General features: G+C 38.5%; 2 protein-coding genes across 3 annotated transcripts; both read right to left on the reverse strand.

The window, feature by feature from the left end:
• Positions 1 to 339: 339 nt before the first annotated feature.
• Positions 340 to 7569, reverse strand: rbm19 (RNA binding motif protein 19). Its single transcript, XM_061038087.1, has 24 exons — positions 7415 to 7569; positions 7152 to 7334; positions 6953 to 7066; positions 6673 to 6714; positions 6050 to 6266; positions 5267 to 5526; positions 5103 to 5162; positions 4908 to 4986; positions 4682 to 4753; positions 4112 to 4321; positions 3894 to 4024; positions 3683 to 3810; positions 3496 to 3592; positions 2888 to 2998; positions 2577 to 2777; positions 2415 to 2484; positions 2164 to 2306; positions 2009 to 2069; positions 1741 to 1820; positions 1592 to 1647; positions 1110 to 1226; positions 905 to 1010; positions 696 to 816; positions 340 to 599 (listed from the first exon to the last, which is right to left on the reverse strand). Exons 1-24 carry the CDS (start codon positions 7448 to 7450, stop codon positions 517 to 519), a joined length of 2778 nt encoding a protein of 925 aa, XP_060894070.1. The 5' UTR covers positions 7451 to 7569; the 3' UTR covers positions 340 to 516.
• A 2028-nt stretch (positions 7570 to 9597) lies between these two features.
• Positions 9598 to 17338, reverse strand: slc2a11b (solute carrier family 2 member 11b). 2 transcript variants are annotated; one of them, XM_061038089.1, is made up of 13 exons: positions 17215 to 17283; positions 15579 to 15775; positions 15373 to 15471; positions 14987 to 15147; positions 14778 to 14902; positions 14419 to 14548; positions 14157 to 14305; positions 13652 to 13839; positions 13432 to 13542; positions 12809 to 12910; positions 10431 to 10506; positions 10199 to 10326; positions 9598 to 10055 (listed from the first exon to the last, which is right to left on the reverse strand). In XM_061038089.1, exons 2-13 carry the CDS (start codon positions 15648 to 15650, stop codon positions 9861 to 9863), a joined length of 1536 nt encoding a protein of 511 aa, XP_060894072.1. In that variant the 5' UTR covers positions 15651 to 15775; positions 17215 to 17283; the 3' UTR covers positions 9598 to 9860. The 2 variants fall into 2 exon arrangements, with proteins under 2 accessions (XP_060894072.1, XP_060894073.1); XM_061038090.1 differs by lacking the exon at positions 15579 to 15775 and having other exon boundaries at positions 17215 to 17338.
• Positions 17339 to 19876: the final 2538 nt, after the last annotated feature.

Below are 19876 nucleotides of genomic sequence, written 5' to 3' on the forward strand. Positions count from 1 at the left end.
CTATTTAAATCTTTTTATCTTATTACTTTGGTATTATATTTGTGTTTTACTGATTTTTTTTTATATCTTGAATTTTTATTTATTTATTTAGATTTTTGTGTTGGTTTGAGGTATGAATAATCATGTCTCGGATTGTTTTTTTTGTATCTGTATTTGAAAAAAGAAAAAAACCCAATAAAGAGAAGTTGAAAAAAAAATGCCATAATAAAGAAAGAACTTTTATAACATGAAATAAAATTTTATATTAGAAGTGACACAGTCCCATGGTCTGTCTTCAACACATCATTCAATAAAAAACATGTTTTATAGACACATAATCATGTAACAAAACATGGAAAGTCAGAAGTTCAAGGCTTTTATATCAGCAGCATTGCTGTGAACAGCTGGTAAATTCATTACATCTGCTTGGCACATGCCACTCAGGACCTTATTTTGTACATATTCTAGTTTTTATAGAAAATCACAGGAGCTCTGGTCAGAGTCGAGTCAAGGCTTCAACAACAGCTCAAAGGAAACTCAGTCTTCCACAGCCCCTCCAGTTTCCATTGTTTCCAGAATTCCTTCCAGAACTTCTGCTTTTCGCTGCTTTTTGGAAGCCACTGCCGTAGAGGAGCAAAGACATGGAAAAAAAGAGTTAACAAACTGGAGGGTTGCATTTAACCATGCATGTTGTTACAAAAAAAAAATGCATTCACCATGAAAATGTTCGGCTGTTTTCCGTCTCAAAGTCTCTACTGTTTCCTCAGCATCAGCCCACTCCAGCACAAGGCGTCTCCCATAAAGATGGGTGCTGTGGCACAGCGCCGCAAACGCTTTCTATAGAGGAAACAGGGTACAGGATTTAACACAATAGTGTACACTCTAATTTAGGACAAGTGGGCAGTAAATGTCCATAAACACAAACCTTAGCATCTTGTTTAGTAAGGAAGTCAATGAAGCCAAAGCCTCTATGATTCCCTGAACCAGCTGCTTTCTTTGGAAGACGGACTGTCTTCAGCTCTCCAAATGTACTGAAAGGACAGAGCAAAGGTTTTATTAAACTGTCCTGCTCTAAACATTCTGTCCACACTTAGAGGTAGAAAAAACTGTTGTATGTGTATGAAGGCTACCAGAAGAGTTCCCGAATTTCCCTGACAGTGGCCTGGAAGGGCACATTTCTCACGAGGATCTTCGATCCCGTCTGTTTCTTCTCAACTTGCTTCTTCTTACGAGACAACTCAGTGGTCCTGTAGACAGGGGGAAAGGGTTTATTAAGAAGTGACGATAAACATCAAGATATATTATGCTAAACCCAAACTAACATTTTCAGAATTATACAAAACTTCTTCTTCTATGTTTAATATAACTTATATTTTATTTTTTACATACTAGTTCATATTTCTAATGTTCTTTCTATTTATATTTCTTTATGCTGTATTGTACTTAAGAGCAACTGAAACAGCCAAATCTCCCCTCAGGGATTATTCAAGTATCTCTGATTCTGACTTCTGATTGAATCTCAGACACTACTTTGTAAACTGAACTTATTGACCACCATTTGAGTTCTTCGCCGCAATCAAATTCCCTTAAACCCATCAGATGCTCATCTTACCTTGTGGCTCTCTCAGATATCTTCAGTTCTAACTGATGATCGTCCACCATACAGTGCTGGTGGAGGGTCGAGGGAAAAAAACACATTAGCTAAAAACAAACGTGTAGGAAAAGGATTTGGGGGTTTAAGTATTGAAATGGGGATGATACCTGGAGCTGCCTCAAGGCTTTCTGTGCCGCCTCCGCCATCTGATATTGGACAAAACCGTAGCCCATGGACAATAACTTTCCTGGAAATCAAACGGACAGGGTCAGGTGGTTGTTAATGCTGTTTTAGATACTAAAATGTAGATATCCCTTCTTCTAGAAACCTTTGGTTCATATATGTTAAACTACAATTGTATCTCAACCAAAATAATAATTTGAAGGTATTATTACATTTAAACATGTGAAAGATCCTATTTTCAATCTTTAGTACCTGTTTTATCTTTCTTCTTCGAGATGGAACAGGAATTGACTTTGCCACATTTGGAGAATGTCTGCAACACATAGAGGAACAACATTAACCATCTCAAACATCAGGCTACGAGGCATTTCCACCTAACCCAGGATTGTATTTATGAATCAACCCACCTCCTGTAGTTTCTCCTCTGTAGTACTGAAATTAAGATTCTTAATGAAAAGCGTGGAACCCGGGGCAGACTCTTCTTCCTCCTCCTCTTCGTCTTCTTCTACTTCATCTTTGCCCTTCGTCACTGCCTCCTCTTTTTCTAATACTTGACAGAAAGATTAAATGTTTTAATTATTGAAACAATCATTTCAGTGTTCTAAAAGTACTAAACCTGAAAAGTACTTTTGAGTTTGTGTGTTTGTTGGATTTTTACCTGGTTTTGGTTTGCCTGCAACAAACACTCCCACAGGGGCCCACTCCAAATACAACGGGACGTGCTGAAACTAGAGTTCAGAGAAAGGTGGAAGTCTTAAAAGAGACCACACTATCAAAAATAAGCTGCATGTTTAGGTTTAGTCTGATGAAATATACACACCTTGCTGTAGGCGAGCTGAGTGAAGGCTCGTTTCGCCTCAGTTGGCTCCAGGAACTCGATGATGGCAGTGAGTCCAGAGGGCGGCAGAAGGACACGACCCAAAGAGCCATGAGGTGAGAAAAGCTCCTCCAACTCTGCTGTTGTCACTCCAGCCGGAAGGTTCTTCACCAGGATCACTGATGTACTTCTCGCCGTTGCTGCCTGTACACCAGGAGGAAACAACAAGAGCCAGGGTTATTAAGCACATCTGCATTAACAATTGTTTACAGATTATTAACAAACCACAGAATCAGAGTTGCTCTTTGATTTACCTGACTGAAGGAGTCCAAACTGACACCGTTGTCGAGCAGAAACTGTCTAGTCTCTTGAACGATCTGCGTCTCTCCCAGAGCCATCCGCACTGCAACGCTTCCCTTTGACTCCTGCAGAGAAGAAAACAGAACAGAGAAATATGAAGAAGCTTTAAATATGCATTAAATGATTCACACTTTGAATAAGCTGCAATGTGAAAAAAGGACAAACAGGATTGTTGTTCTTCAGGAAAGCAGTGCAAGTTCATCTAGCCTGCTTGTGCACATAAACACATCCAAGTACACGTTCCTGTTAAAACATTTTTTTAAACATGAATTCCATATTTCTGCTGCTTCCCTTGACTTAAATGAAGGATAGATTAAGTACTGCTGTCATACTGACTTTTCAAAGCAGTACAATCCTCTCACATAAACTCTTCAATCATTATACTACGTTTGAACACCCTCTAAGTTTTCAAACTCACTGATCTGTTCCTGAAATTGGAGCATGTTTCACCTTTTAAGGACGCATGAAGCATTTTCCATGCACAGTAATAATGCAGGGCTGCGTTCAGTCTGATCACCTACTATCACACAGAGAGCAGTGATGGAGAATAAAAGAAACTCACATGGTCCAGCACTTGGCTTTTTGTCGTGTTGTATTTTTCAGCGATGGCATCTGCCACTGCACTTGTGCCCAGAAAAAGGGTGTTCCAGTTGTGGGAGCTACAAATAAACATTTGATTAATAATTCGGCTGGATCGTGAAATCTTCAAGACACAAATAAAAAGTGCAAAGCCATTTGGTTGTCTATACCTGGAACTTGAAGCTTTGTTTTTAGCATCTTTTTGCCGTTTGAAAGAAGAAGAGCCAGGGCCGCCAGCATCTGAAGAGTCCGTCTTTTCCTTCTTCAGTGTGGAGGGGAGCAGGTGAAGCATCCTGCCCTGAAAACACAAGAGAATCAATGTTAATAATCAGCCTCAACTTCATTTTTAATTAAGTTTTTGCTAATGAATAGATAAAGTACCTGAAATATATGTCCGTCCAGCTGAGCCAGAGCTGTCACAGCATTTTCTGGTATCATGTACGTCACAAAAGCAAATCCTTTAGGCTTCTTTGTGAGATTGTCAATTGGAAAGAGCACCTCTGATAGTGGGCCTGTAAGAAAGGTAAAGTAATAATTAACTTGGACAAGAGTTCCTTCCTCTTTTTTTGTTTTGCAGGAGCAGGTTTCATTTTATTTACCATGTTTAGTGAATAGTTCTTTGATCTCCTCCTCACTGCAGGTGTAAGGAAGGTTCCTGACGAAGAGTCGACCTGACTCTGCAACGTCCTCCTCCTCTTCATCCTCCTTGAGTATCCTGGTGAAGTTTCTGTCTATTTCCTTGCTCTTCTTGTCTCTCTTGGCCTTCCCCGCCGAGGCATCCGTACGGAAGACCTCAATATAACGCCCACCTGAGAACGCGGGGACGAGGTCCGTCATGGTTAGTCAGAATACATGACTGACAAAAATCGTATCACAAGAGGATCAACTCTTTTTAAAAGTAGCAATGTGCTTCTCAATTATTGTCCTTTTTAGATAAAACATGGGTTTACTGAACACTGCTTTAAAACAAACAAACCAATTCATTCATGGTTAAATGCATCAAGTAGGAGTGCTTACTTAAACATTTGCATGTCTGTTTTGATTTGTATGATCTTTAGAGCATTCAAGAAAACAGGAAACATTGTCCTGGAGCGAGAGATGACATCAGCAATATTTTCTAAGATACACTCAAAAAGATTCACAAATTGAAATGAGAAAATATCCCCCACCTATATAGTCTTTATTCTTCTTCAAGGCCTTTTCCACCTGATCCTCAGAGTGCAAGTCCACATAAACGTAACCTGAAACACACACACAGACTTATAGTATACAACAATACGCACATACAACACAAGTATGTACAATGTATAATGCATCATGAAAATATTGTATTTTATGCTGAGTAATATTTTAACTGAACTAAATGGGCTAATATTAAAGTTTGTAATAACATACCGGTTCTGTTTCCACTTTCATTCTTCCCAATCCTGATGGCTGCGGGCTTCAGCGGGGTCATGAACTCTCGAATTTGTTGCTAATAATGTGGAACATAAAAAAGCAGTTTGTGATAGACAAAGTAATGTACACGGCGTTTCAAGGGCTGAATATCTTCAACACACCTCTGAAATCAGGAAGCTCTATCTCACTCACCTCTTTCACGTTGAATGGAGCTCCTCTCAGCTTGACCGTGAACTCTGTCACAGGCTCCGTCTGTAAAGAGCACATGTTGGTGTGAACTAGTTCAATCTGAAATCTCCCACTGTCCTGTGTTGAATCATTACAGTCTAAACGTGAACATCTCCATGAACACTCACCTCCTGTTTGGCTGTCGTCTTTGCTTTGCTCTGTTTCTTGCTCTCAGAGGAATCTGAGGTTTGTTTTTTTGAGACGTTTTCTCTGTCTCCACTTTCATAGGCACTGTCCGTGTGCTGTACAGGAACACCGTCCTCACCATCAGCACCTTCATCACCATCCTCCTCTTCATTTACCTCCATGGTGTCATCTGTTTGTGCAACCTTAGAACGCAGGTACTCCATATCTGATAACCCAGACTCCAGTGCTTCTTCACTGGCACCTGAAAGTAGCAACATGCCTCTGATACTTCAAATAGTCACACGTGTGCACCTCCAGAGTACGTTATTACACATGCATACTCGTTTTCTCATGTTTGATTTTCGTTGTTTTTGTTTTCAAGTATGATTGTGTGAATGTTTTTTTTCTAGAAGTAGCACATGATTAATATATATTTCTCTATGCATGTTGGTATCTCCATCACAAGAAGTGAGTGGAGTTCAAAAGATTTATTTAGTGTTATCAACATCAATTTTGTCCCAGTTCAGACACTTCAGCCTCATAGTCTCTTGAGAAGAACTAAAGGCCAGACTACACCAACTTCTTCTTTTTTTACATGTTTTTAAAGTGAAATATTTCCAAGTTATGACTAAAACGTGTAAATGTTTGTGGTAATCTGGGGAAAGTTAAATGGACTTGTATTTGTCTTGTGGCGCTCTGTAAATCCAGACATCAGAGCTGCGTCACCTTTACAATGGGACACAGCTTCATCTCTGTTGACTGAATGAGGGACCATTAATACCAACCTTCATCTTCATCACCCTCTTCCTCCTCCTCTTCCTCTGACTGGTCTGAATCGAAGTTGAGGTAATCATCTGTAGCAGGTTTCTTTTTGCTCTGAGTCTTCGCCCGTCCACTGTCAGGATCAGCCGTCTGCTGCATGCTGTCGTTCGCCCAGGTTGGTGCTTGGCTTCGATTCTGATGTACTGACAGAAACTCCTTGAAGCCCTGATCCTCTTCCAGCTGAAACACACAACACATAGACACACAATCGTTACAATATCACTTAAAATACAACATCAGAACAACATTTTTTTTGTTATTTGTACTATACATTGAGAATAACAAGTACCTTATCACAGAATATTATAAAACAAAACTCAAGAGTATCTCATGTGTTCTAGGTTCCTCTGGCTCGTTGATGGGGAAGGCCTGCTGCTATGGACCCCCCCCCCCCCTCTGTTTATCCTTCTTCCTGCATCGTATCCCATCTCCCCCTATCCCATTTTTATTTTGTAATATAATAATGAGTAAGGTATTGTACTTGCTGAGTCATCTCGAGATGACATGTGTTATGATTGGGTGCTTTACAAATAAAGATTGATTGATTGAAATATGGACAACAGCACATAATGACACATTTACTCACATTTCCAAGTGTGCTTGTGGTTTCCTTTTTGTGTTCCTTTTTCTGAGGGCAAAAACAAAACAAAAAAAACATTTTAAAAAGAAGAAATGCCACACTTACAAGTTGAGCGTCGCGGAAAACATTATTCTTCATTTCCAAAATAAACTAAATATACTATTTGAGTATGCAGACCCATCAGAGAGATTTTAGTCTGGATGATTTCTTCAGCAGTATCACGATCTTTGCAGGGTGGGTGACCTTTAATGCTGAGGTGGTCATCATTCATTTATTCTGCATGTACCTTCTTGCTGTCAGTGTCAGCAGGAGTAGTGGGCTTGTCCGGGCCCGAGCTCTGGGTGTGTTTGCTCCAGGCTTTGGCTTTAGTGGGATCTCCAAATGCTTTGCACATCTCCACCTAGAAGAAAATTACAACTACGTGTTCACGTCCATGCATGTAAAGTAAAAAGAGAGAGATCTTTGTTGCCATAACTGTACCTTACCATCACTCTGGAAGTGTCCACGAAGCTCTTATTGAAATGCTTCAATGCTTTGTTCGCATCTTCTTCATCTTTAAAACCCACAAAGCCGAACTTGCGGAATTTGCCGTCCTTAGTGAACTTGAGAGAGCAGTCAGTCACAGTGCCGAAAGCAGCAAACATGGACCTGAACCTCTCCTCCTTCATCTGCACACGAGATAACAACACGGTTAGATTTTCAGCTGGATTCAAACTACCTTCTTCTGATATATGGACGGGTTACTTACCCCATTTGGGAGGTTTTTAACGATGAGTCTCGACATACTTGTAATAGTTTTAAATCCAACACTTTCGCATAAACTTGTCTTATGAACATATGTCAACAAACGAGCGTGGATTCATCCTCTAGGTCGCCATCTTGAGTGGGAGGAGCCTCCTTCTTCTTCGTTTACTCCGGACGTCATACGTCAGTGTTTGTGAACATTATCGCCTCCCGTTGGAAAGATGGTGAATGCCCTCGATTTAACAGATTTAATAATAACAATAATAATAATAATGATAATAATAATAATAATAATAATAATAATAATAATAATAATAATAATAATTTAATATTTACAGTCTATGGATTTAACTCGATTTTTTTTTTTTACAATTAAAAAGAAACATTTTTTCCTTAATCATATTGTGTAGACTCACTGCACTCACTTTGATATTGTAACCTGTAAATACAGATGTGGTAAGATAGCCATCTTGGTAATCATTTTTGAATTCATCATTGTACAGAGATAAATTGTCATACATTTGACATATTCATATGGCTGTGATGGGGTATAACATTTACAGTCTATGGGTATAAATGGCTTGTCACCAAATTTCATCATGCATATTTCTGATTTTACAGTTAAATGTTTTATTTTTAGAACAGGATTTGACCTCTTTTCCCACAACTATCAATGGCATACTCTAATTGAATGGAGCCTGATATATCTTGGTACCATTAGACCAAAGTAATGCTGAGCTTCAGTCTCTTGAGCCAAATTTAGCATAAAACTCAACTGATTTCATTGTTTGACAGCATTATTGAAGACATTTACATCTGTATTTTATGCAAAAAAAAAAAAAAACACGAATGCAATGTCACAAAACGATATGTTGTAAATCCTATATGTGACATTAAGAAAACGCTGACCCTGCAAGTTGTAGATTATTCTTACAGGTTCACTGATTGTAAAAAATAAGTGGGTCTTACTAGTACAAACATAAATATATAAAGTGGAATTGCTGTGGCTACATGGAAAATGCAGACTGACTGCATGTTGTTGGAATGTGGTTATGTTGTGTGCACCACTTGTAACATCTGAAAAGATAAGCTGCTTATGTCAGGTCCTGCATTATTACTTCAACTTCAGGCCCCTGTCATGTGCGGTGGTCGTGTGTCAGAGCCTAGTCCAACAACTTCATTATTATTGATTATGGGGAGAATTGAGAGCAAGCCTGGGACCAAGTTCTGGACTTTTTTCTGGAGATATAATAAGTATAATTGTTTTGTCATGAAAAACTCTCTGTGCTGCACTTTAAAAAGCAGTGTGGGTGGTTCACTGGCACAGAGGACGAGTGGGATGGAGGTTACACAGCTCAATGTACGCCTCGGTCTCCTTGTGGATTAATCTGGTTATGTGTGGGTCTCTGCTACAGACAAAGAACCACTTTTGAATTAAAAAAAATAAAAATTGTCCCCTAGTTTAAAAAAAAAAAAAAAACAGTCACACAATAGAAACTTGCCAGAAATTACTGGCATAGAAGGAAAGCATGACTGTAATGTGCTGCTTCAGTTTAATTTACCAGTACATATTATTCTTAACTGTTCATTTTTCTTACCAAATGAAATATTTGTTCAATGTTTGCCAAACGGAAATCAAAAATATATTGGCAAAATAAATAAACCAATTCCATCCCAGTTTATTCAGCAGCCATTCATTCATTCAACATTCATTTTACATGTTGGGAATTTTAGTCAAACACTGAAGAGTGGCACTAAGCAGAATTTCTTTGAACGAGTTCCCTCTTGGTTATTTGTTTGCCTTGTGTTCATTCAAGAGTTATTTAACTAAACGTTGTTCCTATTTTTATGGAACAGGCCTCCGTAATGTGGGCTGTTGTCTTACAAGAGTGGAACCAATAACAAGATCTTAAGGAAGCGGGTTTGTGCTTTATGCAGTGACAATGTGACCCTTTTAGTGGAGCATATTTCCTATAGCCTGTTTGTAATATTTTGTCTATTTGACATTCTAGGCGACTATCTATACTTGTAAATCTCTTATGCTTTCTTCCTCTGGCACTGTAAATATAGGCCTGCATGGAACACACCTCAATGAAGCCCTTGTCCTCCAAAACTGAAATCTAAGAGGTTTGATTGGCACTCTGATGCTTTTCATGAATGAATCCTTACTTTTAAAAGAAAATCCTTTATGAAAGTTGTACAAACCAACATTTATTTTCACCAAAATATTACAGATTAAGATCAATTACATGCATATTTGTGGGTGACAGAACAAGACCTAATCATTCTACAACAGTACACTGAAGTTCAAGCAAGGCTCCATAACTTACAACACCTTTATTATCACGCTACATTTTCTAAAGTATATGACTGCTCTTTGTGATATAAGTAAACTCTATATAACACATATAAATCTCAACACGTGTGACCCCTGAGTCATGGGTTATGCTTCATATAGACGTCGATAAAAGTATTGCTCCTGCTCCATCCACGCCATTCGCCTTTTTGTGGTTGTTTGAATGGAACGCATTCTCGATTTCAAGAAAGGTTTTGTTCTTGGTTTCAGGAACAGCAAGACAAATGTATGTTGCCACTAAGGCACAGATGACCAAGAACACAAGGAAACAGTACTGCTGCAGCCCGATCTGTGAAAAGGAAACATTACAAAAGTAAGAGCCACTCTCTCAAATATCCAATATTTGTTTTCTTATCTGAAGTGTTCCAGGTGATGATTTAAAATATTAAATGAACTATTGTGATTTAAAAAAAAATATGTTTGGACATTTACCACAATAAAAGGGAAGGCCAGGCCGATGAAGAGGAAGCTGAACCAGTTGAGTGACCCTGAGATAATGTATGCTGCAGGCCGCGTGCTTTGTGTGAATAGTTCAGCGGTCAAGATGTTAGTCACACCACCTTCATGGAAGAGAGAACAACAAAAGATATCTCTGTTTTAACTGTGGTGCAGATCAGTGGCCACTGAAAGGATGTGTTTAGGCCATACATATTCAGAAAGTTACCTGGTCCTAGGCCAAAACTTAGAATGAAAGCAAATACACACGCCATGCTCAGGTATGGGACTATAGGGTTGGCCTCCTGTGACGAAGATAAAGACACAAAAGCACAAGTGTTTGGAAATTGAAATAGCATGTTATTGTTAAATCTGTAGTAAATCAAGAAGTCTCTTGAGATAAAAAAAAATAAATAAAATGGCATAATATGGAATGTAAAACGGGTCAGGAAAAAAATACAAATAAGACTAGGTAAAACATGATCACTTTTAACTTAGTTTCCAATCAGAGCTTTGAATGCAAAATTCCATAAGGCTGCTCTAGTGGAGTAAAAACCTGAAATGCTTTGTGATGTACCAATGCTGCTGTCTCCTGTCTCTTAACAAATACCATGCAGGACACCAGATAATTAAGTACATATTGATGTTAAAGGGGTAATGAAGTGGATTTTCAACATGTAGCACCATGAGATACTTTAGTCCAGTCAGCAAGGTGAAGAGAAGGCTGCATGTCATATATAATGTGCCCATAGTCTTAAATACGTCAGAACTTGGTCCATGTAAGTGTTTTGTTGAGTCCTAAATGAAGGAAGGCTCAGTTTCCGTAGTAGAAACCAGGCCTGATGGTTGGTTTCTTCATTAGGATCTCTCTGTGAGAGAGAGTATGTCAATACCAAAGTCCTTGACAGATGATGCTGTTTCATTTGGGTTCGCTCTTACGGTATGAATGCCATCATTATCTGATATTTCTGAGCGGCTCTGGAGAAGATCATACATTAGAGGAGAGGCTTCTGATTAGACTACTGTATCATCTGCATAAAGATGCGCTTTAGCTGCGAGAATATCTTTCCCAATCTATTTCAAACTTTAAGATCTCTGTGAAGCTTGACTTGTGACCGTCTGAATATACACAATGGGGTTCTGAACTCTCTACAGCGTTGCCAACCACACCAACGAGTCTGCACATCCGCAGCGCATGGTCAACAGAACTAAAATGCCTTGAAATGATCAAAAACACTAAAGCCAGATTGATTTTCATCCAAAGTTTTGGTATAAGCCATAACTTTTTCTAGTTGACAGTTCAATTGTTGAATCTTGGCACTGGTAGGAAGTTTGGACAAAGAGTAGTAGTTGTGTAAATCCAAAGGGTCCCCATCCTTCAATAAGGGGAGAACACGGGCTGCTTCCCCAGATAAAGAATAAAATATGAGCAAAGGCTTAGCAATTAATTCAGCCGAAGCTTTTAAATACTTTTTTGTTGGATTGTGTTCATGAAAAAAGTGTTGGCAATTTTTGGATTCCTAAAAAAGGGTTCTGTCGGATTAAATATCCGGGCATTTAGATGTTAAATGTAAAAGCAAACTGACAAGAGTGGTCAATACCGCTAGTAAAATCATAGCGAAACCACAGATGCCACTTTGTGACAGGGATCTACTGAACACTAAAAAGAAAGCCCGGGACATAACAAGTGACCCTTCTCATCCACTGCACTCCCAGTTCAAAGTGCTTCCATCAGGTCGACGATTCAGACTGCCAAGAGCCACAAAAAATGTTTATAAAAAATAATTTGTACCAAATGCAATAAAATTATTAAATTCATAAAGGAAAAAATTACCCCCTCAACTCTAACTGCACATTGTTTTATGAAATTATTGTTTTTAAACCTATAACTTTATGAAATGTCTTAAAACTCTGGCTTATTATTATACTAAATTATTATTTTAAATTCACGAACCATGCTGACTGTGATGTTGTCGAGGACTACAGGCGCTCTCCTGGTTTCCTGCTGTGCTTGAATGTTGTCTTGTTTGTCATAATGTTTCTTCTGTCTTGTTCCTTGTCCAAAGACAATTTTCCACTTTGTGGACAAATAAAGTTCTATTCTATTCTATTCTATTCTATTCTATTCTATTCTATTCCGGACCGGGACCTTTGGCCGACTATGTCAGATGAGCAAACAGGAAATATAACAGGCCTTGTACACACCTCCTTTATGCGTGCAGGGCAAACCAGAGGCACCCAATAGTCTAACCCAAAAGAATCACAAGTTAACTAAATGCCCATGTTTTGGTTATGCCCTCCAACATTTCTTACACATAGTGTCTTCTTCAATAATACAGCACGCCTCCACTTGCTCACATTGCAATCGTCTCATGCATGCTTTTTCATTAACCACTCTCCTTCCTAGAAGGTTTAATCTCCTTAAATGAACTAATCCTTGCAGATATGTTTATATCTTTAGTTTTTTGCCCATGAGCAGCGCTAACTATTTTCCTTACTGCAACGCTTTGTTCCTTAATGAATCCAGAGGCAGTGGGTGGAAAGCTAATGAAACCAGTGAATAAAATATCATTTTTTTTACACAGCTTTCTTTTTAAGGTCCTTTACCTGGAAAGTGAGTGTTAGCGTGATTAAAACGCAGCAGATACTCATCAGTGTGTATCCTCCTGCGATGAGCACTTTCCTTCCCAGACGGTCAATGAGCAGACCCTGTGAGACACACAGCATGTCACAAGATCAAGATGACTTTTCAGGCAAAAGCTGTCTCAAACATACTCCGACCTTTCATGGTCATGTTCTAGTTTTGTTCTGTTAAATTCTACTCCACGGTACTTAAGTTTGTTTCACCCATTATGCTGTTTCACACATTTGTTCACACTTTTTTTTGCTCTCCTTCACACATGTATATTTGTCTTGCTTTTTAGTTTTTTAACATTTACTACATGATTTGTTCTTGTGTTGTTCTCATTTCTATATCAGACACATTTGTCTTTGGTGGAGAATGCAGTTCTAGTTTTTGTATTTATGAATTTCACGAGGGTGCTAACTGTCTATATGTGAGTCATATGCTTGAAGCTCGTTTCAGAGATGCACAATAATGAGCTGTTTAGGCCTTGTTTTGTGCACTTATCCCTTATTGTGTTTTTCTGAAGCATGAAACGACGTCCCAAACAGATAGTGAGCCTCACCACAGCTATGCACACAAGATAAAAGTGTGAAACTATACTTACACATGTTAGAGCCGTGACACATTCACAAGCACCAGTGCCTATCGTCACATATGGAATCTTTTCAGAGGGAATGCCAGCTTGTTTGAACAAGTAATCTGCGTAGAAATAAATCTAGAGGGATCATAGCAAAGAAGAACAAACAAAATGATGATTTCTTTCATATTAATAAGCAGTATTACAGCAGAGAAACTGATATAAGACAACATCATCATATACATACAGCATTGATGCCATTCAGCTGTTGTGCAGCGTTGAGCAGCAAGATGGTAAGAAGCTGCCAGCGGATAGTAGGATCATAGAAGAGCTCCCAGGGTTTCTTTGCTTTAAAACCTACAAAATTGTTCCTCTCCTTCTCGATTTCTTCCCATTCACTGATACAGCCAGCTGCTCCGTGCAGCTGCGCCAGAGCTGCAGACAAGAGAGCACATGACTCACTTGTTAATTGTAATTTTTTCTGCATTCATCATTCATTTAATCTGATTGTGCTGTAGAGTCCGTTTTTCAGGGATAATACCATCAAAAGGTTTACTGCAACACAACACAGTTTCTTTTCACACTACCAGACTGTGGCCTCATGCTTGAACTCACATGAAGACAAATGACTCGGTCTCGAGTGATGCCAGACAATAGGGGGTCCACAAACGTTTAAGTGACCCTGTCATGTGCGCTAAATCAACCTTTATGTGCCAAATATCCAATCAGAGCAAGTGAGAGTTTTGGTTGACCTTTTTTACATCTGGCATCATCTCCTTTGTCAATGAGCAGGTATCGTGGGCTCTCAGGGAACCAGGGCAGGATCAGGAGCTGCATGATGGCTGGGACACATGTGGTGGCGAGCAGGAGATGCCACTGCTCTTCTCTGCCCAGGAGCTCTCTGTCCAATCACACAGAGATGTTTCATTATGACATGACAGATTCTGTTGAAAGGTTTATGTTTCGTATGATGGAAAAAAAAAAAAAAAAAAAGTACATATATCCAGCATTTACTTGAGGCCAATCACTTGTCCCGACAAAATTCCACCAGTGATGAAAATAGAAGTTCCTGTTCCCATGGCACCACGGAGAGAGGTTGGAGCTATTTCCCCCAAATACAGAGGTTGAACACAGAGTCCAATGCCTTTAAGAAAAATACAACATGGTTAATGCCAGAATTCAAAGATTAACAAGATGATATCACATTTAAAGGAAGTTATAAAGTTATCAAAAGTTTTGACCATTTCTTTGCTGATGATTTACATTGTTTGTTAATATCACTTTTTTTTTGTCATTGTACTTGAACGATTACTTTTTTTTACATGTTCGAAATAGAAACATTTAAATAAAATGTATTAACAATAATAACGTACCTGCGTTTATTCCACAGAAAAGACGTCCAGCAATGAGTAATTCAAAGTATCCAGTAGGGTAACTCAGACCCATTAGCAAAGCAGCAAATATTGCAAATATATTATTAGCCAACAGGGCCCCTTTTCTGAATAAAAGACAGAGTGTAACTTAATTACTGAAACACAATAAAGGAGAATACAAAAACAGGCATGTCTTTTCTGATCAATACCTCCCGAGCATCATAGACATCGTCCCACCGATCGTTACTCCAATAAGTCCTCCTACTGTGAATATAGACACAATAGCAGACCAGAGCAGAGTGAGAACATGGTCGGTTATGTCAGATTGGTAACGATCGCTCCACGTTTGGTTGATGAAATTATGAACGAACTGGAGAAAAAGAAAAGAAAAACAACATGAAAAATAAAGACGAGGGATCCCTGATGAAAAATCTTCATCACCAGCCATCACTATGAAGCGGATCAGTGTATGTTAGTGATCATCATAATTCATGTACAGTTACTACAGACTATTCTTCATACAGTGTTCAATATGAATACATGAGGTTGAAGATATTGTGGAGACATTTGGACCGTCCCTTAGAAAAGTTATTACCATTGTAGGTGCATTGATGATGGATACATTGTATCCATACTGAAAGGTTCCCCCTATACAAGCAGCACATACAGCCAGAAGAAGAGATCTGTGTGGAAGCTGCAATAAAAAACAGATAAAGAGATACACAAAGAGAATTTGACATAAAACACATAACACCAAAACAAACAGCTGCACTCCATCTTGTTTCATCTGAAGCTACATACCGTTGGTTGCTTAGTATCTTTGATTCCTTTAATAAGCAGAGGTTGATACTCGTCGATAAATTCTTTAGGCATTTTGAAGCGGTTGTTTTGCTCAGAGTATGGTCCAATAAAGTTTGTGCACAGAGACGGGTCTTTCCTTCATGTAAAGAGTTTGTGCTCAAGTGGAAACTTGAATCTGACGAGAGGCCGAGTTTATCCTGAGGATGATACAATTGATCTGTTGTCATAAAGTGACCGCGTGGTGGAGAGAATCGGCTGGACTGTGCATATCATGATTTCATGGCATCAGATCTGAATCAAATTGCGAGATTCGCCTCGGTTGTTCTCTGAATGAAAAGAAGGGGGACGTACTAGAGCCAGGGGCATCAGAATAAGGGTTGGTAAAGGGGGGTATAAGAAGCCCTCATGTGAGCATGGATGTGAATAGAAGTGGGCGTGAGGAGGGGCCCATACACACTGTATAGGTACAGGATTCTGAATTGTGTGCTACGCCCCTGACTACAGCCATCCGGGCACATGGTGTTGCGCAGAAGGTCAGAAGACTGAACATTTTTGAATGAATCGCCATGTAGTGCTGTGTAGATTAAATACCAAGGCTTCACAAACAGCTGCGGAGAAGGTTAAGGAAACTGACTGCTGAGAGATAAACTTTCAACAAGCAGCAGCAATACTGTCTTAATATCTTTTACCAAATCTCAATTACGCTCAGAAAAGGCCAGTGAAAGGTCCAAACAGTACAAAAAAAAGATTATGAATCAAGATTTCATGGGACCTTCAGCAAAGTGAAAACTGAATGAAACAATTTGTGTGAGTTAGGACCCCCCCGATATGTGTCAAAGTTCACAAGAGCAGGAATTGAAGTGATGTGAACATGCAGCAAACAAAAGTCTGTCTGAATATTTTGGTTTGAAGGGGTTTGTAGAAAAGTCGGAGGTTTATAGGTTCTAATCATTTGCTTTAGTTTGATTAATAAGTCAACTGCTAATGTTTTGTAAAGCTTTTAATAATGTGCCGATCATTAATTACACATTATGATAATCTAATTATAACCAAATAAAAATGACTGTCACATTAAATTCACAAAACCTGGAAACTTGCTGTAAGTAATGGCATTAAAATGATCTATAGGCAGATGAATGACTAATATACAAAGTTTATATTTATACAGTTATTGTGTTTTAATATATATATATATTATTACAATGCATAACCCCTTTCATCACAGAGAGTTCCTCATTCAATAGTAGTAGATATAGTAGTTGCCCGTTCATATTCTAAGACCATATTTGATAATATTGACCTCTCTCTTCTTCACTTCGACTTGTGGCATGGATACTTTAATTTAAGCAAAGCATCATCGTCCAATAAGTAGAAGAAAAATAAGACTAAAGAAACCAAAACACTTGTTGAGCAAAACTCTGTTTACAGGCCAAACCTCACACAGCTCCCCTGACATGGTCTTGTTGCAGGCCGTCGCAGAAATCAAATAATAATGCATGTGTGAACAAATACTCATATTCATAGCATATTGGCTTCAGTTCAAAAATTAATCACGTGGAAAGCATACATTTGAATCTAAGCCTGCTCAGGTGCTAAATGCTTAGTAAATGAGCTCAGTGGGTCGATTGCAACTCACCGTTTTCTCTGACTCCCTAGTTCCATTGTTGATTTTCATTTTGGATGCTGCCCTAAAAAACAAGTGTGAAAGAATCACGGATAATGGATGTTCAGTCTCAGCACTTACATAATGGTCCCTGTTGTCAGGTGCAGCATATGATCTCAGGAGAGGCGGGAGGGTCTGACTCATTAACTTCTCAAACACATTCCTAGCCCCCGGGTGGCCTAATGAAAGGAATGCTGAGTCAAAATCACAAAATAATATTGCCCCTTTTATTTCTCAGTGCTCACTAACAGGAGTGGACTGTATTTTGTGTAACAATTTTCAATAATTTGTTTGCCTACAATCCCCTTTTTATGTATTGGAAAGTAATCTCACAGTGTCACTTGGAGAAAGGGTCTCACTTCTTCATTCAAGATCATCATGTTAACAGCCGATCATGAAGCCGAGCATAAAAGATGACACTGTTAGATTAATGATTCTTACAAGTCTGTTCATATTTTGAAATGTACGTCTCTCTAAATTGCTTTCCAAACTTCACATTAAGTCTGTGGACCTTCATAAAATGAGCCACATCAATGCTAACAACACGAGTTGAATCAATTTAGGTCAGTGGCATAACTTTTTCTTTTTAGAAATTTTACACAACAGTTCTAGTAAATAGCTGACAATACCAGCCCGTAAGCTCTGTGAGGCTTTTCAAAGGCATGCTGCTCTGCACGAGTTGAGAATTTTACTGCCATAAACTTTTAATCCTGCATCAGCCTCTGAGAATTTGCAAACACTGGGAATTTGAGTCTCAAAGTGAAAATCCTCCTTATGCATAGAAGTTGAACATGTAATTTCTTTATCATGAAAAGTTCCCGATCAGCTTTGTAAGCAGCAGACAGTGTGAAGTGATGATGTCATCCTCAGACTGAACACGATGCAGCTCTGCAGACAGCAGACAAAAGAAACACTCATGTGACGCTGTTTTGGGCTGTTTGAAAACACATGTGATTCAAAGCTAGAAGCCCTCTGCCAAATAAAATCCTTTTAAATGTAATATATTACAAAAACTTGTTTGAGCTACCGTACTCAATAACAGTCAGATAATTGTCAGAAATGGAACGCTCTTTGTGTGCACAGTTGTGTTCAGGTACACGATGAGCTAAAGCAACAGGTGGTTATCATGTTCTCCATAGAAGAAGAAAAGGCTTCATTTTGAAGGGATGTTTGTGGAACTGAAGCTTAAGTGTTTCATGTCTCAAATCTACTTCTACAAGAGAATACGTTTAATCATTTTATTCAAATGTCCATAATCTCTATTTCTGTTTATTCTTTTGGAGACTGCCCAAATAAAATGTGCTTGTAAATTTATGGCAAGACTTTATGGATGCTTTAAATTTCCATGTTAGGTAGGTTCTTTTTACAGACTCCCACAAGTTTTCATCTTTTATCACATTTTATTTGTTAATGTATATCTCAGTTTTACTTTTCTAGTTTTTCTTCTGCACAAGTAAAGAATTCAAAAACTAAACTAATCAAAGCAGCTGTGCAGATGAGCCGGTCGATGGCTGTCTTGTAGAGCAGTTATTTTCAGGTGCACTGGGCACTTGTCATTTTCATGACGCAAATAAACAACAGTTTTCCAAAGTTGTGTATAAAGAACAATAAACAATTAGGATTTGGGTTTAGCTTTTCTCTGTAATCGGAGGATTGCTTGAGTTAATCCCTCTTTCGTGGTTCTGACTCTAAATTCCAAAAATACAAGCTTTGATGTTAAAAGTTGGCTGGGACCAAAATAGCAATGATATTAATTTCTTAATTTGATGTTGAACATAATGTAAAGGCAGTAGTGAAATGTGAGGAAATCCGTCAACTCACATACTTCACCACAGGACTGAGGTAGCTGCCTACTTCTCTCCAATGTTACATTGCTTTCTTATTCTTTTTCTTGCAGAGGAAATAAACAATAACTCCTACTGCTGTACAATCAAATCAACTTAATAACCACGTTCAAGTCAAATATCTAATAAATCATTTATAGCACAATGCTTTGGAGTGATGTGACTGCTAGGGATTGGTATGGATACTTCTAAAATAAAAACTTCATTTGCGATTATGCCCATGATAGCTTGGCATACTTAAAGGTGCACTATGTAGTTTTGGTAGAGACATTTGAATGTTGGAGAAGTGTACAGATTCTGTGGTATATGTTCATAACTCTATAGATAAACTGTGCTCAGAGGAAAATTTGGTCCCTGTAAGTTTGAAGATAAAATGATACGCGAGAGGAAATGGTGGTGGTGGTGGGGGTGTGTGAGAGACCGTAACTCTCCTGGTAGCTTTTAAGCTCTAAATAGTGTTCCAGGGACCATTTTTTTTCTTTAAGTAAAGTTTGTGTATTCAGTTCAGAAAATATAGCATGAAATTGTTTCACAACTTTCAGATTTCACCACCAAAACTCCATAGTGCACCTTTAATTGAAAAATAAAAATAAAGAGAAAATTGAAAAACACATGGGTTTTAAAAATATACTTAGGACTCATTTTATTGTTGAGGTAGGAAATTAATCTATGCGTAGGAAGCACAGTTTTGAATTTTCATCAGTTTAGTCATTGCTGGTGTGGGGTTACATGGCATTTGCCCCGTTGGTAATCCAAACGAAAGCTCACACCTGGGACACCCTATACGTCTG

The sequence above is a fragment of the Labrus mixtus genome, chromosome 5 (assembly GCF_963584025.1).
Source record: "Labrus mixtus chromosome 5, fLabMix1.1, whole genome shotgun sequence".
Taxonomy (NCBI): domain Eukaryota; kingdom Metazoa; phylum Chordata; class Actinopteri; order Labriformes; family Labridae; genus Labrus; species Labrus mixtus.

What these genes read in the sequence shown, in the direction of transcription:
- rbm19 (XM_061038087.1), bottom strand. Translation starts at nt 7,450, where the DNA reads ATGTCGAGACTCATCGTTAAAAACCTCCCAAATGGG. An exon ending in AAAGCCAAGTGCTGGACCAT is followed by an intron (nt 2,999 to 3,495) that starts GTGAGTTTCTTT and finishes TCTTCTCTGCAG; the next exon opens with GAGTCAAAGGGAAGCGTTGC. An exon ending in CAGAGGAGAAACTACAGGAG is followed by an intron (nt 2,070 to 2,163) that starts GTGGGTTGATTC and finishes TATGTGTTGCAG; the next exon opens with ACATTCTCCAAATGTGGCAA.
- slc2a11b (XM_061038089.1), bottom strand. Translation starts at nt 15,650, where the DNA reads ATGCCTAAAGAATTTATCGACGAGTATCAACCTCTGCTTATTAAAGGA. An exon ending in TCATCAATGCACCTACAATG is followed by an intron (nt 15,148 to 15,372) that starts GTAATAACTTTT and finishes CTTTTTCTCCAG; the next exon opens with TTCGTTCATAATTTCATCAA. An exon ending in AAGTTTTGGCCTAGGACCAG is followed by an intron (nt 10,327 to 10,430) that starts GTAACTTTCTGA and finishes TCTTCCATGAAG; the next exon opens with GTGGTGTGACTAACATCTTG.